Genomic DNA, 26896 nt, shown 5'->3' with positions numbered 1-26896 from the left:
TATAAAAGCATATATGAAAATTAATTAGAAAAAATGTAGTCAAAGTTTTCATTGGCTTATCATTTTTATTGTAAGGGGTTTTTAGATGTTTTATTTTATTATTTTTAGCATGAATACATGCATGATAAACCCTGAAAAACCACTTTATCCATAGTTTTGCAACATAGGCACCAGAAATCCGATTTAAAAGCAATTGGCCCTATGGTCTATGAGGAACCAGAGGTCTTAGGCTAATTAGTTACATATCTATAATCTATTCTAAATTCACATCTATAAATTTTTTTCAAGGAGTAGAATGTAATAAGAAGTGAGAAGTAAGATTATTCCTTTGTTTCAAAGATCTGACACTACTATCCAACAGCCCAAGCAAAAGAAGTAATGATGTCGGCATTACTATATTTCAGTTGATTGTCAATAAACTGGTGATCCATTCCACAATTTATTATGGAGCGGTAGTTATGCCCTTGCTTAGAATATGGTGGAAATTCTATCTACATACTGTATACTGGGAAACAATCTGGGATCGACTGGTTAGGTAAATAAAGCGGTGGCGTGTCTTAATTAGTATCAATGGTAGAGTTTATTTCTTTACAAACACCCCCTTCCCCCAACACACAGCAGGGGGATCTTTGAGGGCAGTGTCGGACTGGGTTGGCAAAGGCCCACCAGTAACATTGAGTCTTGGCACCCACTGTTCAGCTACATGCAAAAATAACCTGACCCTAGTACACAAATCCATTTTTACTTCTATGTAATATTAATTTGGATAGTTTGTTTAATGAATTTTTAGATTATACTTTTTTCTGCAAATTTTGAATCAAGTGTAATAGCACTCCTCATTAGCACTCCTTCACGGGGGCCTACCGGAGGATTCCCCTGTTACCCTGTGGGCCAGTCCAAGCCTGTTTGTTAGTATAAAATTATCATTAAATATACATATATTATAATATATTATATATATACATAAATGCTAATAATGCTAAGCTATTAGATGCCGATATTAGGATAAGTATTATTATACTGGGTGTGCTCATGGCCTTGTGGTGCTACATTATGGCTACAACTAGCACCAAAACAAAAAATGGAGCGTTATTACCATCAATTTTATTGAAAAATTTAAACTACAAAATGCATCATAGTATTTCACCCCTCTGATGTGAACTGTAGCACATGTCACAACAATGCATCACAGCCCTGGGAAGAGCGAGTGCCGACATGGCGGGAACAGCGCCGGCATGAGAGGAGAATATAGGGTTTATTATTTTATCAGGGCAAAACATTTAGTTTAAGAAGGGGCTATTGTAGTACTGAACAACCCCTTTAAGGGTTTGCTCACACGAGCGTATATCACCAATTTGACATGAGAAAAAAATTGCAGCATATGGCAAGTAGATCCGCTAATCAGAACATACTAGGACATTCTAGTCCAGGCATGTCAAACACGCGTCCCGCGGGCCGCATGCGGCCCTTTACAGGCATATCTGCGGCCCGCACAAAAGTCTCAAACTTTGTCCGCCCCCACAGACAGACAGACCAGTGAGATAATCCCGCCCGTGCTGCTGCGCTACTAGTACCCACCCGCCGGGCGCCGGCCCGGTTCGCTTGCTTGTTGTGACTAGTGAGAGTGACAACAAGAGGAGTCCTGTCCCTGCGTGCGCCCTGGGCCCTGACAACCGCTGAGAGGCGCTGACCGCCGCTGGCACTTCCGCATCAGGGAAGCGCCAGCAGCGGCTGACGTCACTGAGCGTGTGACAGGCTGCTTCAGTTCATTCGTCGTCACTCACGGTCGTTGCGTCGCAGCGCCGGTGACTCGTCGTCACTGTCTCACTCGCACTCGCTGTGTGTTCAGTTTGTGGTTGGAGAGTCCAGGTGACGTCGTCGGTGCCGGTGGTAAGTGGCGTGCTCCAGACCGCGGCCACGGGGACCGGGTGGAGCTGAAGTCTGACTCTGAAACCTGCCTGCTGCATAGGGGGAGGGTGTGTAGGACTGGAGGAGCAGATCCTTGTGCAGCGCCCCAGAGTCCTGGTCGTTGCAGTGCTGTGGCTTCGCCGCTAAGGGGAGCCATGGTACGTTCGATGGCACCGAAGGAGTTCCTCCAATCAGGTATCACAGACACCAATATGTTTCACAGCTGGGCCTCCGGGGGGAGCTAAGGGTGCTATTCATTAGGCCACTCCCCACCATAGTGGGTAAACTGGGGGTCAGGCAGGAAGTTAGAGAGAACGCTGACGGGATTGAACGGAGCAACACCCTGTGGCAGGGGGTGTTGTGAAGGGAGAGACTGTAGGGTCTCTGCCAGGGGTGGGATCCTGGCAGAGGCTTGGCATTGAAAGAACGTAACGGGTCCGCGCAAGCTCCTGAAAACTCAAGAAAGGACTAGAAGCGAGACAGATTGTGCTGAGTGAGAAACGAGATCAAGCAGAAGGAGAATACCAGCAGGGGTTTTGTTGAAAGAGGCAGCACCCTGCTGAGGCGCAATACCGGTGGCCGGAACGCCGAGGGAGTGGATTAGAATACAGCTTCAAGCCATACTCCAAACAGCGGCAGGACAGTCGGTCTCAGGCGGGCTGTCTACCACATATCACCTATGAAGTCTTGGGGGGCAATTGCGGGAGAGGGGCGACTCTAGGGTCCCGGAAGAACTCCAGGCCTACCTGACAAACGGGTGCCATTCCAACCTGAATACAGGGAAGGGGTGGATTACAGAGGAACATCAAATCGAGTTGTGAGGGAACTTAAGAAACAGACACAACCGTTGTGGGGTTACTTTCCGTAAGCACAGCAGGGAAGGACTACAACACATAGCGCTAAGAAGGAAGGCACCGATTTCCACCTGAGAGGAGAACTCTGGAGGTGCCATTGGACCGGCCGGACTTGCATAGCCTGGTGAACCGTGTTCTGGACTGAGGACTCAGAGATCTCCAGTAAAGAGGTAAAGAGACTGCAACCTGGTGTCCTCGTTATTTACCGCGACTTACACCCCACAACCGCACCGCTACATCGCTACCATTACTACCACCTATTTCACCGGACGTCCCCCACTGACGGACAGGGCCACGGACCGGGTCTAGCCACCGTGACAACCCCAGGACTGAGATCTCAGAGGCCCGGCTCCGGGTACCCCTCGGCCCTGCGGCGGTGTGGCGCGCCGCAGACTTGGCGTCACGAACAGGATCTACTTAAGCCTGAAGAATCAGGTCATGTGTGCCTAGAGACTGTGATTTGTTGTGCTTGGACTGTACTTTATTACAAAGACTGTGCTGCGCCAGTTGCCGCCAAAATCCGCCGCCATTGCAGCGCTGAGGAGAGCGCAGGAAGAGAAGAGGGGCGTGGAGTGGGCGTAGACGAGCTGGAGAGCGCGAAGAATAATGGCCGCCCAGTCTAAATATTTCTGTGCAGTGAGGACGTGTCCGTCAGCAGCAGAGATCCGCCTCCTAATCCTTAATGGGGGGCGGAGGCAGAGAAAACGAAACTGCTCACGCAGGAGAGAGCGGGAAAAAGACCAGGAAGCGACCCACGTGGAGGACGCTATGGCCAGCAGCTCCGAACCCGACAGCGGGGTTGAAGTGGAAGTCTCCCCTGACTACCCGGGTGAGCCCAGCAGCCTGTCCTCCGTGGATAACACCAAATTCCTGAGAGCAGAGATGGAGGATTTATATAACCAGCTCCTCCAACTGCATGTGAGAGTCCAGGCCCCGCATCAGGTGGGACCGGCAGTGGATTCCCGGACATCGGAAGAACCAGCGGGACCTGTTGCGGAAAGTGGAATCGTACCAGTGGGTGAGTCCGCCGATCCTGCCCCACCAGCAGAGGGTGTGTTAGTGGGTCCCGTAGCAGCACCACCTCTCCCGGGGACCCATAGACTTCAGCGCCTGTTACCATGGGAGGAAGCCACGGGCATGGAACACCGTATGCGAGCCCCAATCACCCCTACTCCCTTGCCGTGTGAGGTCAGCGCGGAGCGCACGGTGTGCCGCTGGGTGAACCCTGGATCCAATCTCATGGGGTTCCCCGGGGTGGAGACCCAGAAGGGAGAAATGGTACAGGCCCTAAGCTGGGAAGAATACCAGATCCAGCTAGAACAGCGGTGGCGAGAGGAAGAGGAAACACATCAGGCTAAACGGGAGGCCTACCATCAAAAAGATTTGGCGGTCAAGGACCGGGCCCGTAAGGACCCCACCACTCACCAGGCCCCGCGCAGGCAGGGCATCATCACCGTCTTTAAACTCCAAGGAGGCTGGGGCTTCATTAAAGAACCGGGGCTATACGCGGAGGTCTTTGTTAACCGACGGGATGTCGAGTCACACCTTAGAGAGGGTCACCCCGATCGAGACCTCTATCCGGGAGACAGTGTTACCTACACCCGGCATCTTGGGGAAAAGGGGTGGTTCGCTCTGAACGTCTACAAGAAAGAGAAACCAGCCCCTGTGGCCAAAGTGCCGCCGTGTGACCGATCTATAACCACCCGGGTCGGCCCCACCTGCCTGACCACAGAACTTGCGATCTGCCACCCGATCGCCGCCACCACCGTCGTGCCTAAGGAGGTGCCCCTTCGAGTGACCGATGTTCCGGATGTACCAGCACAGAGAGAAGTGGGGACACAGACCTTGATCGCCGCGCACGACCTGGTCGTGCAACAGACCCGAACCCATGGGGTGTATCTGGCAGCGGGAGTGGACCTGAAACCTGAATTGCAGGGGTCCGCTCGCCAGGTGGCGCCTCATGGAAACTTCTGAAAGAAGAGTAAGATTTTGCTTTGTGAAAATGTAAATAGTTACTGTTTGTTCTTTTAAGTTGCTGCTAAAACCCGTCCAGGGTTAATGGATCCCTTTGTTGACCCGGGATCCCCTTTGTTTGTTTTTCTTTTTCTTGAAGTTTTGCACAAGTTTAAAGAACTGCAGAAATCATGGACTGTGCATGATTCGAACTTCCTTTGTAAATAGTTTGCACCTTCTTAAAGGTGCTTCCTACTGGTTTTAGCCAAAGACACTTTGCGAAGATACTTTTCCTACTGGTTTTAGCCAAAGACACTTTGCGAAGATATCAATGCTGGAACCTTTGCATGGACTGGTAGGCTGAGAGAACGAGCTACCTCAGAGAGACCTGGTCCCCTCTTAAAGGGGATGTGAAGAATTGAACTTGAGAAAGATACTGTTGCAGAACAGTAATGTCATGATGATGCTTTGAAAAGAAATGTAACTGTTTTACATGAAAAGTTATATGTGTTTAAATTGTTTGAATTGTGAAATCTGAAAATAATGTTTTGTGAAAGGAAAAGATGCAGAGAGCCCGTAGGGGTAGAAGTAGAGATCTGCATAGTTGAAAGTAAAGAAGTAATGATGAAGGTGAGGATAGAAGGTAAACCCTGCGTCCCCATAGAAAGTTACTTTGTTGCTAAGGACAGAAAGCGAACCCGTAGGGGTTAGAGAGTGAGTCCTTAAAGGAGCCGAGTAGAGCGGGCTCAGAGTTCTTTAAACGAAAGGAATGTTATGTCTATACTATGTATAGTAGCGAAAGGCAGTAGGCCCTGGCTGAACGGGGCGGTCCTGTAAAAGAAAGGAGAGGCAGTAGGTCTGGTGCCATAGGGACAGGCGGTCCTGCAGGTTCAAAGTAGGAGAATGTGAAGTTACCTTACCCTGTAATGTGATTATAGGAAGGCCTTTGGTAAACTAAGAGTGTATGTTTCTTAAAGGCAATGTTAATTTATTGTTCCAGAATTTGCACTAAGTAGAATACCCGGTTGGGTAACAGGAGTTATGCATAGCCTGTAATTTATAATGTTGACTATGTTTGTAACGTTAGAAGTGTCCTCACCTCCCATAAAGGGAAGCCTGTTCAAGTATACTTATTGTTTTGCACTCAACAAAATTGTATGTCTTTTTGCTAATCTGTATTGTTGTTTTTCTTCCCAGTCCCGGAGTACTGTGTTTAACCAGGGGGGAGTGCAGCGCCCCAGAGTCCTGGTCGTTGCAGTGCTGTGGCTTCGCCGCTAAGGGGAGCCATGGTACGTTCGATGGCACCGAAGGAGTTCCTCCAATCAGGTATCACAGACACCAATATGTTTCACAGCTGGGCCTCCGGGGGGAGCTAAGGGTGCTATTCATTAGGCCACTCCCCACCATAGTGGGTAAACTGGGGGTCAGGCAGGAAGTTAGAGAGAACGCTGACGGGATTGAACGGAGCAACACCCTGTGGCAGGGGGTGTTGTGAAGGGAGAGACTGTAGGGTCTCTGCCAGGGGTGGGATCCTGGCAGAGGCTTGGCATTGAAAGAACGTAACGGGTCCGCGCAAGCTCCTGGAAGCGGCGGGACTCAAGAAAGGACTAGAAGCGAGACAGATTGTGCTGAGTGAGAAACGAGATCAAGCAGAAGGAGAATACCAGCAGGGGTTTTGTTGAAAGAGGCAGCACCCTGCTGAGGCGCAATACCGGTGGCCGGAACGCCGAGGGAGTGGATTAGAATACAGCTTCAAGCCATACTCCAAACAGCGGCAGGACAGTCGGTCTCAGGCGGGCTGTCTACCACATATCACCTATGAAGTCTTGGGGGGCAATTGCGGGAGAGGGGCGACTCTAGGGTCCCGGAAGAACTCCAGGCCTACCTGACAAACGGGTGCCATTCCAACCTGAATACAGGGAAGGGGTGGATTACAGAGGAACATCAAATCGAGTTGTGAGGGAACTTAAGAAACAGACACAACCGTTGTGGGGTTACTTTCCGTAAGCACAGCAGGGAAGGACTACAACACATAGCGCTAAGAAGGAAGGCACCGATTTCCACCTGAGAGGAGAACTCTGGAGGTGCCATTGGACCGGCCGGACTTGCGTAGCCTGGTGAACCGTGTTCTGGACTGAGGACTCAGAGATCTCCAGTAAAGAGGTAAAGAGACTGCAACCTGGTGTCCTCGTTATTTACCGCGACTTACACCCCACAACTGCACCGCTACATCGCTACCATTACTACCACCTATTTCACCGGACGTCCCCCACTGACGGACAGGGCCACGGACCGGGTCTAGCCACCGTGACAACCCCAGGACTGAGATCTCAGAGGCCCGGCTCCGGGTACCCCTCGGCCCTGCGGCGGTGTGGCGCGCCGCACTTGTACTATGGGGGTGTCTGTGTCAGACTGGAGGAGCAGATCCTCTTGTATTATGGGGGTCCCTATATTTCTGGAGGTGGAAGTACCAGGATCTGATCCTCCACCTCCAGAAATATAGGGACCCCCATAATACAAGAGGATCTGCTCCTCCAGTCTGACACAGACACCACCATACAAAATCTTCTCAGAGAACAAGGCTGACTGATCACCACTTATCATCTTTGATCAAAGTAGGCACTGCGTTGTCATTTCAGCCTGATATACCAACAATTGTTAGCACAAAGAGGTGTCAAGCCTCAGGACAAAACACTAATGATTGAAAAAAATTATAGCAAATAAATGTTTAGTTTTTAATTGCTGTATTTTTGTTAAATATATTAGTTGCTGTTGCGCACTGCAAATATATGTTGCTGTTACATATTACTACTTCATATCTTGTTTTCATGACTGCTGTTACAATACGTGTGTGACATTAGCTGCTGTGTGCGGCCCTCGCAACAACCTCTTGTTACTCATGTGGCCCTCGAGGTACCCTGATTTTGACATGCCTGTTCTAGTCTATGGGTGCATGTAAATAATTGGATTGCATTCAGATACCATCTGAGTGCAAACCACTGTCCACAGACTGACAGAATGGAGAAGATGGCGAAATCTTGTTCTCCATCTTCTCCTCAACCAAGAGAATCGGATCACACCCTGATCAGAGTGTCATTAACATAATGGATCCAATCTACGCTCGTAAGATCGAGCTCTTAGAATTCCAATCACAAGGGAGCTAGGTGCACCATTGGTGTGTCTAACCAGCTCAGAGACCCGCTCTGCCCACTGGGTTTGCATGTCCCTCCCTCCCTGATGATTGGCAGCACTGGTTGTCCACAGAGTCTACAGAGGAAGCCAATGCTGTCAATCATCAGTGATGGAGCCTCTTGGCCACACCCATGGTGCGCTGAACATCTTAATTAGTATATTACATTAAACTGCAGTTTTGGCAACAATTCAAGCACTAAGGCCTCACTCCCACTTGCGTCTAAACTCTGCGAGTGCAATGTGAGAGAACATGACACTGCACTCTGACCAATGGTATACAATGATTCAATGCTCATCTGTGAGTTTTTTTCTCAGCTCGGATCAGACTGAGAAAAAAAATCACAGCATGAAGCAATTGTCTGTGAGAATTGGATCGCACAGGCCAATGTGAGGCAAAGAGTGAAAGAAAAATGCCGCACGGCACATAAACCAAGCGTGTGCCATCCAATTATTAGGCACACATCTCAAAGGAAACCCAACATTTCATCAGACACATACAGCAAATTTACAGCCAGGAGCGCCAGAATAGAACAGATAGAAATATGTCAGTGAGAGATATATAATATAATCAGTGCTTTTAAAGTGTAGTTCTGGGTACTTTTATTTAGCCAATAATTAAATTAATGAATGAAAAAAAATGTGGAGTCTCCCTTATTCTTAATAAACAGCTGAGGGAAAGAAGACAACTGTGAGCTGGTGTTATTAGTCTGGGAAGGGACCAATATCCATGGCCCCTTCTTAGCCTATTAATATCAGCCCACAGCTGTCTGCTTAGCCTTTGATGGTTATCAAAAATAGGGGGCCCTACTTAATTTTTTGGAAACACCTGTGAGCTATTAATAATAGGCTTGGAAGCTCCATGAATACTGGCCCCTTCCCAGAATAATACAAGCTCATAGCTGTCTGCTTTCTCTCAGCTGGTTATTAAAAATAAGGGAGACACCACGCCATTTTTTGAATTATTTATTTAATAGACAGAACACCCTTTAGTGGCACATGAAATGCACTAATGAGTGCTAGTTTGTTATATGTAGAGGACTTGTGACATTAGATATCTACAGGACAGCTATCATATTTATTCTATCTGTATATAAGATTGCTTTATTAGTTTGTATACTAGCTTGAAATGACAGAGAATGACAGTATGTAAAAGCTGATGTCAAAAACGCATTGCATACACATGTCATACGGATGCTGGGTGAGAAAAATCACAGTGTACTCGCATGACTCATCTGACATTTTTGGATCAATTTTCGGACCGATTTTTTTATACACTAGTGTGACTCCTGCCTAGGTGTCAATTTCATAGGAGTCATGATAATCCCTACAAGGCCATTTGCTAAGGCTACTTTCCCACATCAGGTTTTTGCCGTCAGGCACAATCCGGCGAGTTATGAAAAAAGCGAATCCGTTTTTTTACGCCTGATCCGTTTTTTTTCTCATAGAGTTGTATTAGCACCGGATTGCGCCTGATGGCCACACGTTTCATCCGTTTTTTGCCGGATCTGTAAAAAAAGTTGTTTCCGGTGGACGGAGAAAACGTACAGAGGAACTTTTTTTCTGTCTGGCGACAAAAACGTCCAGCGACTGATCCGGCGAAAAACATATGAAGCGGAGATGTGAAATGATGAATCTGGCCTCTGAATCCGGTTTTCCATGCATTCTCAATTCAAATCATGCACATTTTCCATTCTGGTCTCGGTCTCTCTCTCTCTCCGGAACAGGAAGTCACTGAATACCTGGGTGAAAAAAACGGATCCAGCAGAAAACCGGATCCGTCGTATCAGTTTTTCACTATTTGCGATGGATCCGTTTTTTCCAAATTGGCCGGATTGTGCCTGAAGGAAAAAAACTGATGTGCGAAAGTAGCGTTAGTTTATACTGTCAGACTCCATTTCATACAACAGATAAATAATGAAGAATAACAAATCACAATATCTTTAGGGTACCGTCTCACAGTGGCACTTTTGTCGCTACGACAGTATGATCCGTGACGTTCCAGCGATATCCATACGATATCGCTGTGTCTGACACGCAGCAGCGATCAGGGACCCTGCTGAGAATCGTACGTCTTAGCAGATCGTTTGGAACTTTCTTTCGTCGCTGGATCTCCCGCTGTCATCGCTGGATCGTTGTGTGTGACACCGATCCAGTGATGAGTTCGCTTGTAACCAGGGTAAACATCGGGTTACTAAGCGCAGGGCCGCTTTCCGGCTATGGCGCTTACACAGTGGAGAGAAGCAGAACGCCGGGGGACAGACACCGGAATGTAAGTATGTACTGTTTGGTTTTTTTTACTTTTACGCTGGTAACCACGGTAAACATCGGGTAACTAAGCGCGGCCCTGCGCTTAGTAACCCGATGTTTACCCTGGTTACCCGGGGACCTCGGCATCGTTGGTCGCTGGAGAGCTGACTGTGTGACAGCTCCCCAGCGACCACACAACCACTTACCAACGATCACGGCCAGGTCGTATCGCAGGTCGTGATCGTTGGTAAATCGTATAGTGTGACAGTACCCTAAGTCTGACATCAATTTAGCTAAGTTGTATCATCAAATCTATAAAACACTAATAATGTGCTCTTTGTGCAAAAATTCTTGTTGGCAAAGCCCTGTCTGTTTCCTCTAGTCCAATAACGTTGCTTAGAAATAAACCCACCTCCTGGCATGATTAGGTGGTGTTTACTTAGGGATTTCCAGTAGATAAGGTGCATTGCACGTAGGATATCAGGGAAAACATTACAACTGTGCATTTCCACGTACAACCTTTTCTATGTCGACATACAGTCACATTTGTCACATTTTTTTTCATTGAGGGCTCTAGATCGTGATTTTTTTTTTACCATATGCACAAAAACGTGGAGAAAGAAAAAAGATAATTTCCCTTACAACTGACTTGCTAATTAGTGCTATGACGTCCGCTCACAAGAGAACTATCGCAGATACACTATATGGACAAAAGTATTGGACCCCTCCACATTACACCTACAGGAGCTTTTCTGAGCCCCATTCTACATCCATACACATCAATATGGAGGTGGTCCCAGCACAGCTGTAACAGCTCCCTCTCTTCTGGGAAAACGTTCTACAAGATTTTGGGGGGTGTCGGAGGGAATTTTTGTCTATTCATCCAGAAGAAATTTGTAATGTCAGACCCTGAAACTGGAAGAAAGGGCCGGGCTCATGATCACCATTCAAGTGTATTCCAAAAATGTTGGGTTGGGTTTTGGTCAGGGCTCTGTGTGGCCACACCAAACGCCCCTAACCATGCCTTTATGGACCCAGCTTTGGGCACAGTCATGGGGAACAGAAAAGGGCCTTAAATGTTCCCACAAAGTAGGAAGCCACAATTGTCCAAAGTCTTGGTTTGCTGAAGAATTAAGATTTCCGTTCACTAGAAATAAAAACCCTCAAGTATTATCTCTTCTCCATCAAACTTTACACTTGGCACAACACAGTCAGGTAGGTCACCTACTGGTGACATTTCCCATGCCCAAACTCGTACATCAGAGTGCCGGATAGTGAAGTGTGATCATCACTCCACATGACACATTTCCACTGCCCCAGAGTCCAACATTGGCAACGTGCTTCACAGCACAGCATCCAACGATTAGCATTGTGCTTGGTGATGTAAGGCTTACAGGCAGCTGCTCAGCCATGGAAACCCATGCCATGAAGCTCCAGGTACCCAGTTTGTGACTTTTATGCACCTTGGCATTCGGTCACCCCTCTCTGTATCTTTACCGGCTCTGACTTTATGGCTGAGTTGTTGAGCTTCCTAAACACCACTCATTGTTAACCGTGGAGTATTTAGGAGGGAAGAAGCTTCACGCACTGACTTGTTACACCGGTGTCGTCCCATTACAGGACCACGCTGGCATCACTGAGCTCTTTAGAATAACCCATTTATTAAAGGCACAGTGAAGGCCTGGCTGTTATACATGGGACTGAGTGATAAACCTGAATTCAGTGATTAAGAGGTGCGTCCCATACTTTTGTCCATTTTGTGTATATCAGATCTTGTTTTTCCTGACTGATCACACCGTATCGGGGTATTTGAAGTTTCTGTTAGGGGTGGAGTGCGCACCTTGCCACTTCATTTTGCTTTGCTAGGTCCCATACTGATCTCACAATAATCAATGTATAAAATTAAAATTCCCATTAACATTAAGATATTTGGTCAGTCCCTAAATCAAGTTGTGCTGGGAAAAAGAGGACAGTGTAATTGAAGTTGTCAAATCACATACTGAGCAGCTAAAATGCCGAGATGATTCGAAGCGGTTAGTAGTCAGTTCCATGGTGCCACCAGGTATGGACCTCTCCATGGTGGGAAGGCTGGAGCAGATAGCTTTATATATAAAGGCCACCTGTTTAGATTTCCATTATCTATTTTACAACTTCCCTTCCTCTTTGTAGTTAGAAGATATGGAACAAGAGCGAGGTTATTCCTTTGTCACTTATCAACCTTCTTTCACTTTCATTCCAAATGAGATTTACCCTGGGACATCGTCTCATCCGCAGCCGGTGCCACATAGCGGACTATGATCTAGGATTCCTCCGGCATTGTGTAATATCTGCACGATCAGTGTCGGGCAGGCAGATATTCAGGACCCCAGGGCAGGGGGGAATCTCTGTCTCTGTAAAGGGCCCATATACTGTTTTTGCACAGGAACCCTCCTCTGTCTGTGCCTGCCTCTGACTAAATCACCACCACGCCATGACCATCTCAATACATAGTGTTATCCTATGGCTAATAATATTGCAATGCAATTGTGGTTGTTAGAGGGTTATTCCCATAAATGCAAGTTATGGATGTGTACGCTGGGGGGTCCTTCTGACTACCGGGACCCTCAGCGATCTTGAGTCCAGGTACCTAGAACCACAAGAATGGGCGCTGTTTTTCATTGAGGTGTGCATGTTTGACCTCTGTGCCATTCATTGTCTGTAGGAAAGCCAGATATGGGATAACTTGCAATTCTGAAAATAGGTAGAAAACCATAAAAAAAACTTAAGAAATAACTTTATCAAGTTTTTACTCAAAAACACAAGGCATAGTCAATTCGCTTACAAAAAATGTCATGTATTTTTGAGTAAAAACTTGATTATACTTACCTGACTTCATGTGTTTTTTACAACCCACGGCTGTCCTGATTTATTATTTCTAGGTCCTTACTGGTAATTTTAACAATACAAATAAAAGTTATTTTTTAAGGGTTTTTTCTAGTTTTTTTGTGGTTTTTGACTGACTTTGATATTAGGTTTTCTAATTGTAGAAGTAACCCTGTACGATACCTGCTGATGCCAGGCAGTCTGTGCCAACCCTTCTTCAGATGAGGTGGCCGATACACCCTGTGTGGCTTCCCAGTTCACACACCCCTGAGCCCATCGCTGACAATCTTATGGCCAAAGCAGCATAACAAGCTGGAGATCTGCAGGAACCTTAGAGGGTTACTCCCATCTTCATAGATGAATATGGTCTGACAGAGTTTGTTCGGCACTTTTGCAATTTACTGCTTATTAAAATTTGCAGCCATTCTTGTGATGTTAACATTTTTCTTTACAGGTCGTTGTCTAGGAGACCGACCACCGCTGCTGTCTGGCTTGTAAGCACTGCGCTGAAGCCGGCCGAGATTAGGAGCTAACAGCGCGCTCCAGCGATCCTAGTCAGCTTCGGAACAGTGCTTACAATCTCAATAGAAAAGAGCCTATAAGCACAGCAATTGTCCTGCTAACTAGCAGCAGTGGTTGGTCTCCAAGGCAACAAGAAAGGTGTTAAAGGGAACCTGTCACCCCCCCCCCCCCCCCAGTCGTTTCAAACTAAAAGAGCCACCTTGTGCAGCAGTAATGCTGCATTCTGACAAGGTGGCTCTTTTAGTTCTTGGTGCTGTAACTAGAGAAATAATCAGTTTTATAATTTGTCTGAAATACCTGCTCCTCAGTCAAGTAGGCCGGCGTTTCCCCCCTGCTTCAGATGCCACACAGCTGCCACTCACATCTTCTTGGCGCCGGCTCCTCCTCACCGCTGTTTTCAAAATAGCCGGCGCCTGCGCTCTTATCCCCTGCCTGGCGCAGGCTCAGTGAGCGCTGCCCGTCTTTCCTCATATGCAGCCCAGCTGACTGCGCCTGTGCGGCCGCCCTGCCCGTGATTCCCAGCCCCGCAGTAACTTATGATTTATTCACATTGCGGGGCTGGGATTCACAGGCAGGGCGGCCGCACAGGCGCAGTCAGCTGGGCTGCATATGAGGAAAGACGGGCAGCGCTCACTGCTCCTGCACCAGGCAGGGGATAAGAGCGCAGGCGCCGGCTACTTTGAAAACAGCGGCAAGGAGGAGGCGGCGCCCGGCACCAAGAAGATGTGAGTGACAGCTGTGTGGCGTCTGCTGCAGGGGGGAAACGCCGGCCTCCTTGAATGAAGACAAGGTATTTCTGACAAATTATAAAACTGATTATTTCTCAAGTTACAGCACCCAGAACTAAAAGAGCCACCTTGTCAGAATGCAGCATTACTGCTGCACAAGGTGGCTCTTTAAGTTTGAAACAACTGGGGGGGGTGACGGGTTCCCTTTAATATGTCAAAAACAGCTCAGAATTTTAAGCAGTAAATTACAAAATTTCTTGCATTTGAAATAATTCCACCAGCAAACAGTTACATGGATCTGAATAATCCTTTACTGAAACATCAGTTTATTTAGGAAATGTTATCCCCCTTGTAAGGCTACTTTCACACTAGCGTCATGCACTGCACGTCGCAATGCGTCATTGTGGATAAAAAACGCATCCTGCAAAGTTGTCTGCAGGATGCGTTTTTTCCCCATAGATTTACATTACCGACGCATTGCGACGTATGGCCACACGTTGCAACCATCGTGCGACGGATGCGTCGTGTTTTGGCGGACCGTCGGCGCAAAAAAAGTTACATGTAACGTTTTTTTGTGCGTCGAGTCCGCCATTTTCGACCGCGCATGGACGGCCAGAACTCCACCCCCTCCTCCCCGTACCTTACAATGGGGCAGCGGAAGCGTCGCAAGACTGCTTCCGCTGCCCACGTCGGGCATTACTTTCACAACGCGCGTCGGCACGTCGGGCCGACGCATAGCGACGGCCCCGTGCCAACGATAGTGTGAAAGCAGCCTAAGGGGCCCAAAATGTCCTTTTGGCTTATATGAAAAGAAAAATACTATTAAAAATCTGGAATAATTTTGCGCCCAGTTGGAGCTTTTGCATTGGGGCCCCTGAGCCTTAAGTTACACCACTGTGGGATGCCCTGTTATAAAGGCTGTGATGTATGTAATATATAGGATTATTTTATACCTAAAAAGTCACCAAAATTAGCAATGAGGAACTAATCAGATTGAAGAAACAATAAGGGGTGAATCTGATTCCATGCCAGTACAAACGCATTCTTTTTTACTTTCTACTAGTTTCTTTAGATGTCCCCACTGATGGAGATCTGTCAATCAAAACTACAGCAAAAAAAAAGTGCAAGTGTTTCCCATAGGAAGAAATCAACCAAAGCAGCAATGAAAACAAGATCTGACTGGTTGCTCCGGGAAATTCCTGCACTTTCCATTGCTCAATTTGGACAGGTCTTTTATTCCTAGCTGAAATTCCTTCCTTACAGTGTTTATATAAGGCCTCGTTCACAAATCAGTATTATTGATCAGTATTTCATCAGTATGTGTAAGCCAAAACACAGAAAAGACGTCAATCTTTCCATTATAGCTTTTTTTCTGTAAGTTCCACTTCTGGTTTTGCCACAAACACTGATGAAATACTGAGGCGTGAACAAGGCCGTTCAGTATTTGGTCAGTATTTTACCTCAGTATTTGTAAGCTAAAACCAGGAGTGGAACAATCAAAGAAAATGTATAATAGAAACATAAGCACCACTTCTGCATTTATCACCCACTCCTGGTTTTGGCTTACACATACTGAGGTAAAAAACTGACCAAATACTGCAGTGTGTGAACATGGCCTTAGACACATTTCCAGGTTACCTGTCTGTTATGATTCCTTTAATCCAACAACCAAAAGTCCAGAATTTTGTGTCATTTACAACCTTATCTGGATAGACAAATAGAACCTGAAGTTACAAAACATACATACGGTAAATAATAATAATATCACTAATAGAAATGAAGAACAAGAACAGAAGAGACATGACACCTTTGATTTAGAATTAAAGTCATATTTGGCTATTTTATGTCAGCAGCATTTAGGACTTTCTTCCTGGAGGATCGAAACTTCTAAAAGTAATTTTTCATCCGTTTTGATGACTGGTAATTCAGAACACTTTGCCCAATAAATCCCATAATAATGGAATTCCACATATAAATTATGGTATTTCCTAAACTCTAGAAACAAATCTATATAAATGTTTCAAATTGTTCTTGTACAGTAGATATAATTCATTAACCTTTCAGCTAACATTTCTGGAACATTCTGGCACCACACGTCCCATTCAAGAGTCAGCATTGGGCCCAATTCATTATCGCATTGGCGTTTTTGGTGCGTTGCCTCTTTTTTTTTGTTTGCACCATATTCAGTTTTCTGTTTGCGCCTTTTTTTTTGTTTGCACCATTTTCAGCTTTCTAATTGTGCCTTTCTTTATGTCACTCTTATATGTGTAAATCCTTTTTTTTTGTTCACCACTATGGGTGGAGTTTAGGGTTTTCAGATATTTTCACCCGATTCATCACTTGTGACTTTTTGAAAAGTCATAAAATGAAAATGTATCACAAATGCATTAAAGACCCCTCTCTGCGGTAATTTTAGAAATGACTGTCATTTTGGCGCCATTTTTGAAAAACATGCAACTTTAGAACCAGCAAAATTCTTGAACCACATGCATCATTTTGTGACATATGGTACAAAAAATATCAGTGGATGCTCCAAAAAAAAGAAAGAAAAGTGACATAAAACAAAATCCAAATGATGAATTGGGCTTAATTTAAGTTCACATTGCACAAGATCTATAGATAATTCATGTATAAATAGCGAAGGCCCAAAGTCAATAATGTCACATAATGGCTTATTATTTACCTGCCATATTCCACACAATGCCTTGTGATGTATAAGAAAGAGTACAGCACATGCGACTATATTGGTACAGACAAACCACGGCAAGTGTGGCCTGTCATTCCTATGTGGCAGCCGAAAAATAGGTATTGTAATCAATGGCGCAATATCATTCACCCCTTTATGCTCTAAAGTAATGACCAAAATCATGGCAGATGCCTTCAAATTCATTACATTATGGCAAATATGATACAAAGGTCTCCAGCATAATTATTTATTTTTATAAATGTTAATGTGTGTGACAAATTGATAAATTTATATACACGTGAACATATTTTATGGTTACACTATTAGAATAACAAAACCCTAATCGTTTTACCTAAAGAAGTCAAAACCATTAATACAATTATTATAATGACGAATATTTTGTTATTTGCAATATATGAAGAAATTCTTACTAGGTCACCCTTTTTTCAAATGTGATATATATGTATGTATATGTATATATATATATATATATATATATATATATATATATATATATATATATACATACAGAGATACACACAAAAATACATACATATGTATATTTATAAAAATACATATATGTATACACACACATAAATAAATAAATATAAACATACATATATATATATATATATATATATATATATATATATATATATATACACACACACATACGTATTTCATTGTTTGGGATAAGTGGGGGTATGTTAGTATATATTACTGTTAAAGAAATAATATTAATATATATATATATATATATATATATGTATATCCAAAAAAAAATTAATAAATTAAACACAATAAGCTATTTTTTTTTGTTCTTCTTTCTTGTAACGTTAACACGGAATTTTAATACATTCATGTTTTACTAAATGATGTCAAAACTGATGTCATTTTGCGCATCGTTTGTCCAATTAGGTCTTTTAGACGCAGATTTGGTGCAGATTTCACCTGCGTCGAATCCTGAATAAACACTGAACCATTCCTGATCATGTGCACATTATTCTACCAGCCTTAAACAACCTCCCACCCCCCCTCCATAATAAGAAATGATGATGGTGTAATATGAATGATAATGCGATTACACAGATAGAAGTGATTCTGCGTACATACATTTATTTGTATTATTGCCTGTTAATTTTCTCAAGGCGTAATTAAAAAAAAAACCTTTTTTATCCCATTTGAATAAGCGTATAGCAATAAGCAACCAAACTATTGGCTATTGTTACTGGAAAAATTGAATTTTCCAATAAAATAAATCATGTAATTTTACACAAATTTGCCTGGCAGTCAAGGAAGATGTAATCTACTGGAAAAACGCAAAGGTGAGATCCTTCCACATTTTTTTCTAGCTGTTATATGTTGAATAAACCTTTCAATACATTTACGCTTAACAAATTACAGGCAATAAATAATGAAAAGCAATAGTGAAACTGTTACATTAAAAATGAGAGGAAAAAAACATACAAATAATAATATATTGAATTAATTTAGAACTAATACAGAAAACTTCACTAAAGTTCCACTTCTTCCTTCCATTATAACCATATAAAAGCCGTCGTTGGTCACATTCCTCCGAACTATTCCGCAGAAGGTAATTGACGTCAGATTTTCACCGTCATTAGTTCTTGTGACAATAGTCGTGTCACTTTGGGTTGGTCCTAGTGAACGTGGTAAATGGCGGCTGCACACGTTAGGTAGGACATACATGTTATTATGTGAGGGGCGATCTTGCCCTACGAGAATATGACCCCAAATCTCCCCCAGGAGAGTTACGTTATTCTGATCTGTGACCGCGTGAGATCCGTTCTTGAAGGACAAATGACGTAACGTGGCTGAAGGCGTGAGGTGCCAGTCGGAGCGACTATTTTTACATCTTATTGTTTAAGATCAATGGAAATTTACAAGAAAATAATATTGATTATGGATGTAGATTAATTCATACGTGTGGCTCATTTGATACAATTTTTGATACACTTTTTGTGTTTTTCATCACACATATTTCTCTGTTATTGGTGCTGAAATCACATTAACTCAATAATCTCCTCGCATTTATCTATTAAGCCATGACAAAATGGTGCTAAACGTGGTGTGAGCAGAGCCAACGATACCAGTGAACCCAAAGACGCCACTCCACTACAACAGTCCAGCTCATTGTGAATAAACATCTCCAAAACCTCAGATTTAGGACTCGGACACCCAAGACGGTCAACCTTACCTTCAAAGAAGCGTTGTAAAGCCTCAGTCTCATCCACAACTTCCATGGCTCTGTCCTAGAGGTTTTCCGACAGTCCTAGGAGTGTACAGTCCAAGTTGCCATGAAGCTACAGATCTCTTGCCTTGCCCAGAACCAGGCAGCAGATCTTCTCAGTAAAGGTGTGAGGCTGCTGACAGTAGGTTACACAGGTCACACCAGACACAAAGGGATCAATGCCGGGACCTCAGCTGTCCACTGACACCAGGGTTGGGACCCTCTGCCTCCAGGGAAGGACTTCTATTCCTACTCCAGACTTTCTGTCCTTATTCAGACTCTATGTTAAGGTTAAGGCCATCCAGCATGGCTTTCTGGTCATCTGCTTTCTGAGGGACCTTGAGGACTATTCCTTCTCTCCTTTCTTTTGGGCAGTGTCAGGGTTAGTATAGTAACTTGTCTCCCTACTGCTCCTTCCCAAGGGAGGATGCTTCCAGCAAGATGTTTCTGTCTCCCCCTACTGGATACTCTGCAATATTTCCTAAAGTTCACATAGAAATATATCAGATCTGCATTTGGTAACCATGTATATATTTTAGGCACTATCTCATGCCCTTATACTTTATTGGGAGCAAAGTAAAAAGACATTTTTTAAAAAATACTATAAATAGAGTTAAATCACAGCATCATATTCACAATGTCTTTAGGTAGGTCCAAGCCTAAATGGACAAAATATTAGTATATTACACTACTCTACATTGGAATTGCATCATCAAAAAGGAAAAGTCGTGGAATTGTGAAAATCACAAGATGGATAGACATGTTACTGATATGAAGAAATGGAAACGACTTTTTAAAAACTATCTCAAATTACTCTTTATCGAGTATGAGCACCGTGTACAGAAATCCCATCACTTACAGCCCCGGCTACGATCAGTGAGGATATTAATGGTTGTCTGAGGAATGTTCTGCCACTCTGAATTTACTTGGGCACAAATCATCAAGATCCTCTGCTGGCAGCTGCCTTTGTAATTGTTAACCAATGATGTCCTAGATGTGCTCAATGGGAGACAAGACTGGAGACGCTGCAGGCCGTGGTGGCACATTTAGGCAACTTAGGCTGCTCACAGTAGCACGAGTGACATGCCGCTTGGTCTAGTTATGCTGAAAAATGTTTCCCTGGGACACTGAGAAATGGCTGTTCTACTGGTTGCGCGACCAAATCAATGTAACGTCGAGCTGTTAGTTTACCTGGAGTAAAGACTAGAGGGGTCCGGCTACTGTACATAATACTTGGTGTTACAATTTCAATGTTGAGGAGTGTAGTTAGTTCTCAACTTTTCCACAAAAGAAGACGCTCATGGAGGTATTCTCATAGGATTTTCTACGGAACCACTCCCATGAATAACATTGCTGTCATCCTTAAAGGGGCTGTCCAGGTTTGGAAAGAAAGTCTGCAGTCAATCCATGTGACTGCAGCCTTTTGAAACCTCACAGCGTGCACACTACGCGCTGTCAGGATTCTCCAGTGTCAGTAGCAAGAGCAGCCAGTCATGTGACCGTAAGTATGTGATTTGCATATATAAGGTCACATGCCGACTAGATTTGCTTGTCCTTTTTCAATTCACCTGTATTGACCAATGTCACGTATGTCTAGTCAGAATGTGACCGCAAGTAGGCAAATCGCACACTTACAGTCACGTGACCGCTTGATCTCATCGCTGGCACTGGAGAATCCTGACAGTGTGCATTACGCATGCTGGGAGGATTCAGAAGTCTGCAGTTACATAAAGTAACTGCAGACTTTATTACAAACCTTGACAACCCCTTTAATTTGTAACATTGTTGCTTGCATTCAGTTACAGTTTTTTTTAAATTTCAAATAAAACAACAGATTAACGTTCCCATTATCGTTGATTATTTTTTATATTTGGGGTGGATTGCAAAAAAATAAAAGTAACAGCTGCTTTAAAAAAAAAACAAAAACATGTTGTTAACATGAACTATGTTTTCTATATTAGAAGTAGACTCAATTGTATCTGCTCTTGAACAGATTGACACTTTAGATGCACATGCCAAATATCAACTGCAGACAACCCCTGGCCATGTGCTCTATTAGCGGAAATGTGCACCACAGAGGAGGGTCCCCAATTCAGCACCCCTCGCTATAAAACAAAACATTCTGGAGCATCCAGACTATTGTATTATAAGTATTGTGCTCTATGCCATTTATTCCATGTAACGCCACATTCCTCTTGTGCCAGACATGTTCTGTTTGTACAGTAGCAGAGCTGTCCTAGTGCAGATATGTCTTTGGCTACCAACAATGAGGGTCAGAAGGGCCCAGATAAGATACAATTGGGATACAGGTTTGCGCTGCAGGTATCTCATCATCTATCTGAACAAAGAGCTGTCATGTCACTTCCTTCCGAGTGGAATAAGTCATGTGCCAGTGTTTATGTACTGGCCACACATATATTTATACATATGTGATAACGTGTGCAAACTGTATAGCGGAATATGTTAGCGCTATATATATATAAAAAAAAAGATCTCTGAGGCGTCTTTTTTCTAAGCTAAACAAGCCAAACTTTTCCAACCTCTCATCATATGAGAGGCCTCCATCCCTTGTAATAATCTAGTTGCTGCCTTTTAACTGATTCTAACTTCGGAATATCATTTTTAAAATTTGGAGCCCAAAACTGGATCCCATATTCTATATGTGGCCTCACCAGTGATTTATAAAGTGGTAATAATATGTTGGGGTGGCAGGATTTTATCTATCTTTTTATACAACCTAAAATCTTGTTTGCTTTTGCAGCTGCTGCTTGACATTGACCACATATTGCATCTATCTATCTAAATAAATATATATATACTTTGCTAAAAAAAAAATAATGGGAACACTTAAACAACAGAATATAACTCCAAGTAAATCAAACTTCTGTGAAATCAAACTGTCCACTTAGGAAGCAACACTGTTTGACAATCAATTTCACATGCTGTTGTGCAAATGAAATAGACAACAGATGGAAAATATTGGCAATTATCAAGACACACTCAATAAAGGAGTGGTTCTGCAGGTGAAGACCACAGACCACATCTCAGTACCAATGCTTTCTGGCTAATGTTTTGGTCACTTTTGAAAGTTGGCTGTGCTTTCACACTCATGGTAGCATAAGACGGACGCTACAACCCACACAAGTGGCTCCAGTAGTGCAGCTCATCCAGGATGGCACATCAATGTGAGCTGTGACAGGAAGGTTTCTTGTGTCTGTCAGTGTAGTGTCCAGAGGCTGGAGGCGCTACCAGGAGACAGGCCTGTACACCAGGAGATGTGGAGGGGGCCGTAGGAGGGCAACAACCCAGCAGCAGGACCGCTACCTCAGCCTTTGTGCAAGGAGGAACAGGAGGAGCACTGCCAGGGCCCTGCAAAATGACCTCCAGCAGGCCACAAATGTGCATGTGTCTGCACAAACGGTTAGAAACCGACTCCATGAGGATGGTCTGAGTGCCCGACATCCACAGATGGGGTTGTGCTCACAGCCCAACACTGTGCAGGACGCTTGGCATTTGCCACAGAACACCAGGATAGGCAAATTCGCCACTGGAGCTTTGTGTTCTTCACAGATGAAAACGGGTTCACACTGAGCACATGTGACAGACATGACAGAGTCTGGAGACGCCGTGGAGAGCGATCTGCTGCCTGCAACATCTTTCAGCATGACTGGTTTGGCAGTGGGTCAGTAATGGTGTGGGGTGGTATTTCTTTGGAAGGCCGCACAGCCCTCCATGTGCTCGTTAGAGGTAGCCTGACTGCAATTGGGTACTGAGATGAGATCCTCAGACCCCTTGTGAGACCATATGCTGGTGCCGTTGGCCCTGGGTTCTTCCTAATGCAGTACAATGCCAGACTTCATGTGGCTGGAGTGTGACAGCAGTTCCTGCAAGATGAAGGCATTGAAGCTATGAACTGGCCCGCCCATTCCCCAGACCTGAATCCGATTGAACACATCTGGGACATCATGTCTCGCACCATCCACCAACGTCACGTTGCGCCACAGACTGTCCAGGAGTTGGCAGATGCTTTACTCCAGGTCTGGGAGGAGAATCCCTCAGGAGACCATCCACCGCCTCATCAAGAATATGCCCAGGAGTTGTAGGGAGGTCATACAGGCACGTGAAAGCCACACACATTACTGAGCATCATTTCCTTGTCTTGAGGCATTTCCACTGAAGTTGGATCAGCCTGTAACTTCATTTTCCACTTTGATTTTGAGCATCATTCCAACTCCGGACCTCCGTGGGATATTAGTTGTGATTTATGTTGATCATTTTTAGGTTTTATTGTTCTCAACACATTCCACTACGTAATGAATAAAGATTTACAACTGGAATATTTCATTCAGTGATATCTAGGATGTGGGATTTTAGTGTTTCCTTTATTTTTTTGAGCTGTGTATATATACTGTATATATTATGTGAGGCAGTGACCGGTGTCATATGTGAGGGTCGCTATGTGTCGCCCATGATGTGCTCAGAAGCATATTAGATCCGCTGGAGTGCCCTGTGCTCACAGCAGGTTGCCTGTGAGTCACAGGGCAGAATAAAAGTGAGTGTGAACTGGGTCAAGTTATTTGACCAAGAAATTATTCAGGAAAACCCGGTATGGGCTTTTATATTTGAAACGGACTGCAGGAAGGTGGTGGGGCTGTTCCGTTTCCTCCAGCCCAGATCTTATAAGTGGCCCATGGCCACAGTCTGGAGAGAAGAAAAAAAAAAACATGCAAAAGAGTTAGGGTGTGTCAGTTATGAACTTGATGTGAGACAGAGCAGAAGGTCTGCAGAAGCCTTCCCTGTGTGGGGGAACACAGGGCCAAAAAGAGCCAGAAAGTCTGGCACCTCTGCTGCACAGTAGTGTGGTCACTTACGGCAACCAAACCCGGACTGTTTTTTTCATTATCAATGGCTGCGACCTGGAGGACACAGTATGCTGTGCATTGTGTAAGTTTTCTTTTTCGACATTAAACCTGTTTTTCTTTGAACTTGATTTGGTCACTGCCTCTCACTGCACAGCAAGGACACCGCTGCACCACATATGGTGGAGAATGCGGGCAGTGTGAACTGAGGCATACCCCAAAGAGTAATGCATGTTAATGATTAAGCCGGCAATGATTCAGCTCAAGCTGACTGACAAAATGGAGGAGCTTTTGAAGCAGTTGGTCCTCAGCCAGCAACGGCAGGAACAGCACAATCATCAGCAGCAATTGTTGTATCAGCAGCAGCAAAAGACTAATGAGCTGATTCTGCAGCAGATAGCGGCTACGCGAGAGGCACCATCTCCAGCGACCCCATACCAGTCGGAGGCCAGGTACAAAGTCTGGTCAGCGCTGAGGAAGATGGCACCTGAGGATGACATGGAGGCCTTCCTCACTGTATTCGAATGCACTGCAGAGCGGGAGGGCTTGCCGGTGGCTCAGTGGGCTGAAATGGTAGCCCTCTTTCTGATGGGAGATGGTCAGAAGGCCTGCCTGGACCTCAGTCGGGATGATGCCCTGGACTATGGGAAGCTAAAAGGTGAGATCCTTGCCAGACTGGGGGTTAACACATATGTGCGGGCCCAATGGGTGTTCCATTTGTCTTTTTCCGAGTCTCGCCCTGCCCGGTCTCAGGCCTATGACATACTGCAACTGGCTACAAAATGGCTCCAGCCTGAGACTTTAATTCCGTTTCAGATGGTAGAGAGGGTGGTGTTTGACCGGTTGGTGAGGGCCCTGCCAGTAGACATACAGTGTTGGGTGGGTCAAGGGGACCCGGTACTCTGGACCAGGTGGTAGGACTAATAGAGCTGTGCACAGCCACCCACGACTTTATATGGGACACTACTCCACTTCGGCTGGCACGTAAGGCCCCACTGACCCCGGAGTCGGGGAAAAGTCCACGGCCCTCCACCGGGGCCAATATGCATCATACCCATACCGAGAAGATATCTCGGAAGGAAAGTGACAACCGACCCGTATCCCTTAAATTGGCCCCAAGGTACCCTCGTATCACAGTCGTTAAGTGTTGGCGATGCCAAGAGCCTGGACATGTGATAGCCAATTGCCCTCTAACTATAGAACCCATGGACTGCGGGTATACCCGTTGTGTAGCTATGTATGCCCAGCCACTCTGCATTGCCACTACAGACACTGCCGGGACCGAACCTCAGCTGTGCAAAGTACTCATTAATGGGTACCAAACGGATGCTCTCTTGGACTCGGGGAGCTTGGTGATCCTGGTACACGGGTCCCTGGCTGCTGGGGACAGTCCTAATGGACAGAAGGTGGGGGTAGTATGCATACATGGGGACCTCCAAGAGTACCCGACTGCGGAGGTCACGTTCTCCACCCCGTGTGGGGAGATAAAACATGTGGTGGGAGTGGTAAAGACTCTTCTGTATGAGACTGTATTGGGAAGAGACTTGCCCCTGTTCTGGTCACTTTGGGAGACCAGAATTAACCCTCTCAGGGTAAAAAGTATTCCGGGCGCAGAACCCTTAAGATCCTGAGTCATGCATACCTGTCGTAGGGGTCACCACCATACTGACAGAGTGTGATCCCGATAGGTTTCCCCTAGAGGTATTGGCAGGAGAAGTGGAGGAGGACCCACTGATTCCTGAGCTGCAGGTGTCACCTGGTAAGTTCAGGACTGCCCAGATCCAGGATCCCACTCTGACCCGGGAAAGGGAAAGAGTAAACGAGATGAATGGGGCTGCTCAACAACCGGGTGCAGAGAAGGAGTTTCCCCAGATAATGATTAACCAGGAGTTACTGTACAGGGTTGATAAAATCAGGGATGTGGTTGTAGAACAACTGGTAGTGCCCCAATCCTATCATCGGGCGGTGCTCGAAATGGCTCACACTCACATGTTGGGAGGGCTTTTGGGGACCAAAAAGACACTAGCGTGCATATTCAGAGTTTTTTTTGGCCTGGTGTCTACGTTGAGGTCAAAAGGTATTGCATATTAGATCCGCTGGAGTGCCCTGTGCTCACAGCAGGTTGCCTGTGAGTCACAGGGCAGAGTAAAAGTGAGTGTGAACTGGGTCAAGTTATTTGACCAAGAAATTATTCAGGAAAACCCAGTATGGACTTTTATATTTGAAACGGACTGCAGGAAGGTAATGGGGCCGGTTTGTTTCCTCCAGCCCAGATTTTATAAGTGGCCCATGGCCACAGTCTGGAGAGAAGAAAAAAACCCTGCAAGAGAGTTTGGGTGTGTCAGTTATGAACTGAGACAGACCAGATGGTCTGCAGAAGCCTTCCCTGTGTGAGGGAACACAGGGCCAAACAGAGCCAAAAGGTCTGGCACCTCTGCTGCACAGTAGTGTGGTCGCTTACGGCAACCAAACACGAACTGTTTTTTTTCGTTGTCAGCGGCTGCGACCTGGAGGACACAGTATGCTGTGCATTGTGTGTTTTATTTTTGGACATTAAACCTGTTTTTGTTTGAACTTGATTGGGTCACTGCCTCTCACTGCACAGCAAGGACACCGCTGCACCACAATATGTATATATATATATATATATATATATATATATATATATATATATATATATATATACACAGTACAAAGCAAAAGTTTGGACACACCTTCTCATTTAAAGATTTTTCTGTATTTTCATGACTATGAAAATTGTAAATTCACACTGAAGGCATCAAAACTATGAATTAACACATGTGGAATTATATACTTAACAAAAATGTGTGAAA

At 45.0% G+C, this 26896-nt stretch overlaps 1 protein-coding gene across 7 annotated transcripts in view; it reads right to left on the bottom strand.

Moving 5' to 3' along the window:
• MYRF (myelin regulatory factor) overlaps positions 1–19588 on the bottom strand; it is a 186990-nt gene extending 167402 nt beyond the window's left edge. For 4 of the 7 annotated variants that reach the window (XM_077287933.1, XM_077287932.1, XM_077287937.1 and 1 more), the window contains exon 1: positions 19171–19588. In XM_077287933.1, coding sequence (XP_077144048.1) covers positions 19171–19216 — 46 coding nt within the window. In that variant the 5' untranslated portion in view covers positions 19217–19588. The remainder of the gene's footprint in view (positions 1–19170) is intronic. The other 3 variants (XM_077287935.1, XM_077287934.1, XM_077287939.1) reach the window with 1 other exon arrangement.
• Positions 19589–26896: the final 7308 nt, after the last annotated feature.

The sequence above is a fragment of the Ranitomeya variabilis genome, chromosome 2 (assembly GCF_051348905.1).
Source record: "Ranitomeya variabilis isolate aRanVar5 chromosome 2, aRanVar5.hap1, whole genome shotgun sequence".
Taxonomy (NCBI): Eukaryota; Metazoa; Chordata; class Amphibia; order Anura; family Dendrobatidae; genus Ranitomeya; species Ranitomeya variabilis.
Note: the sequence above shows the minus strand (reverse complement) of the source record. Positions and strands in the feature narration are given on the sequence as shown.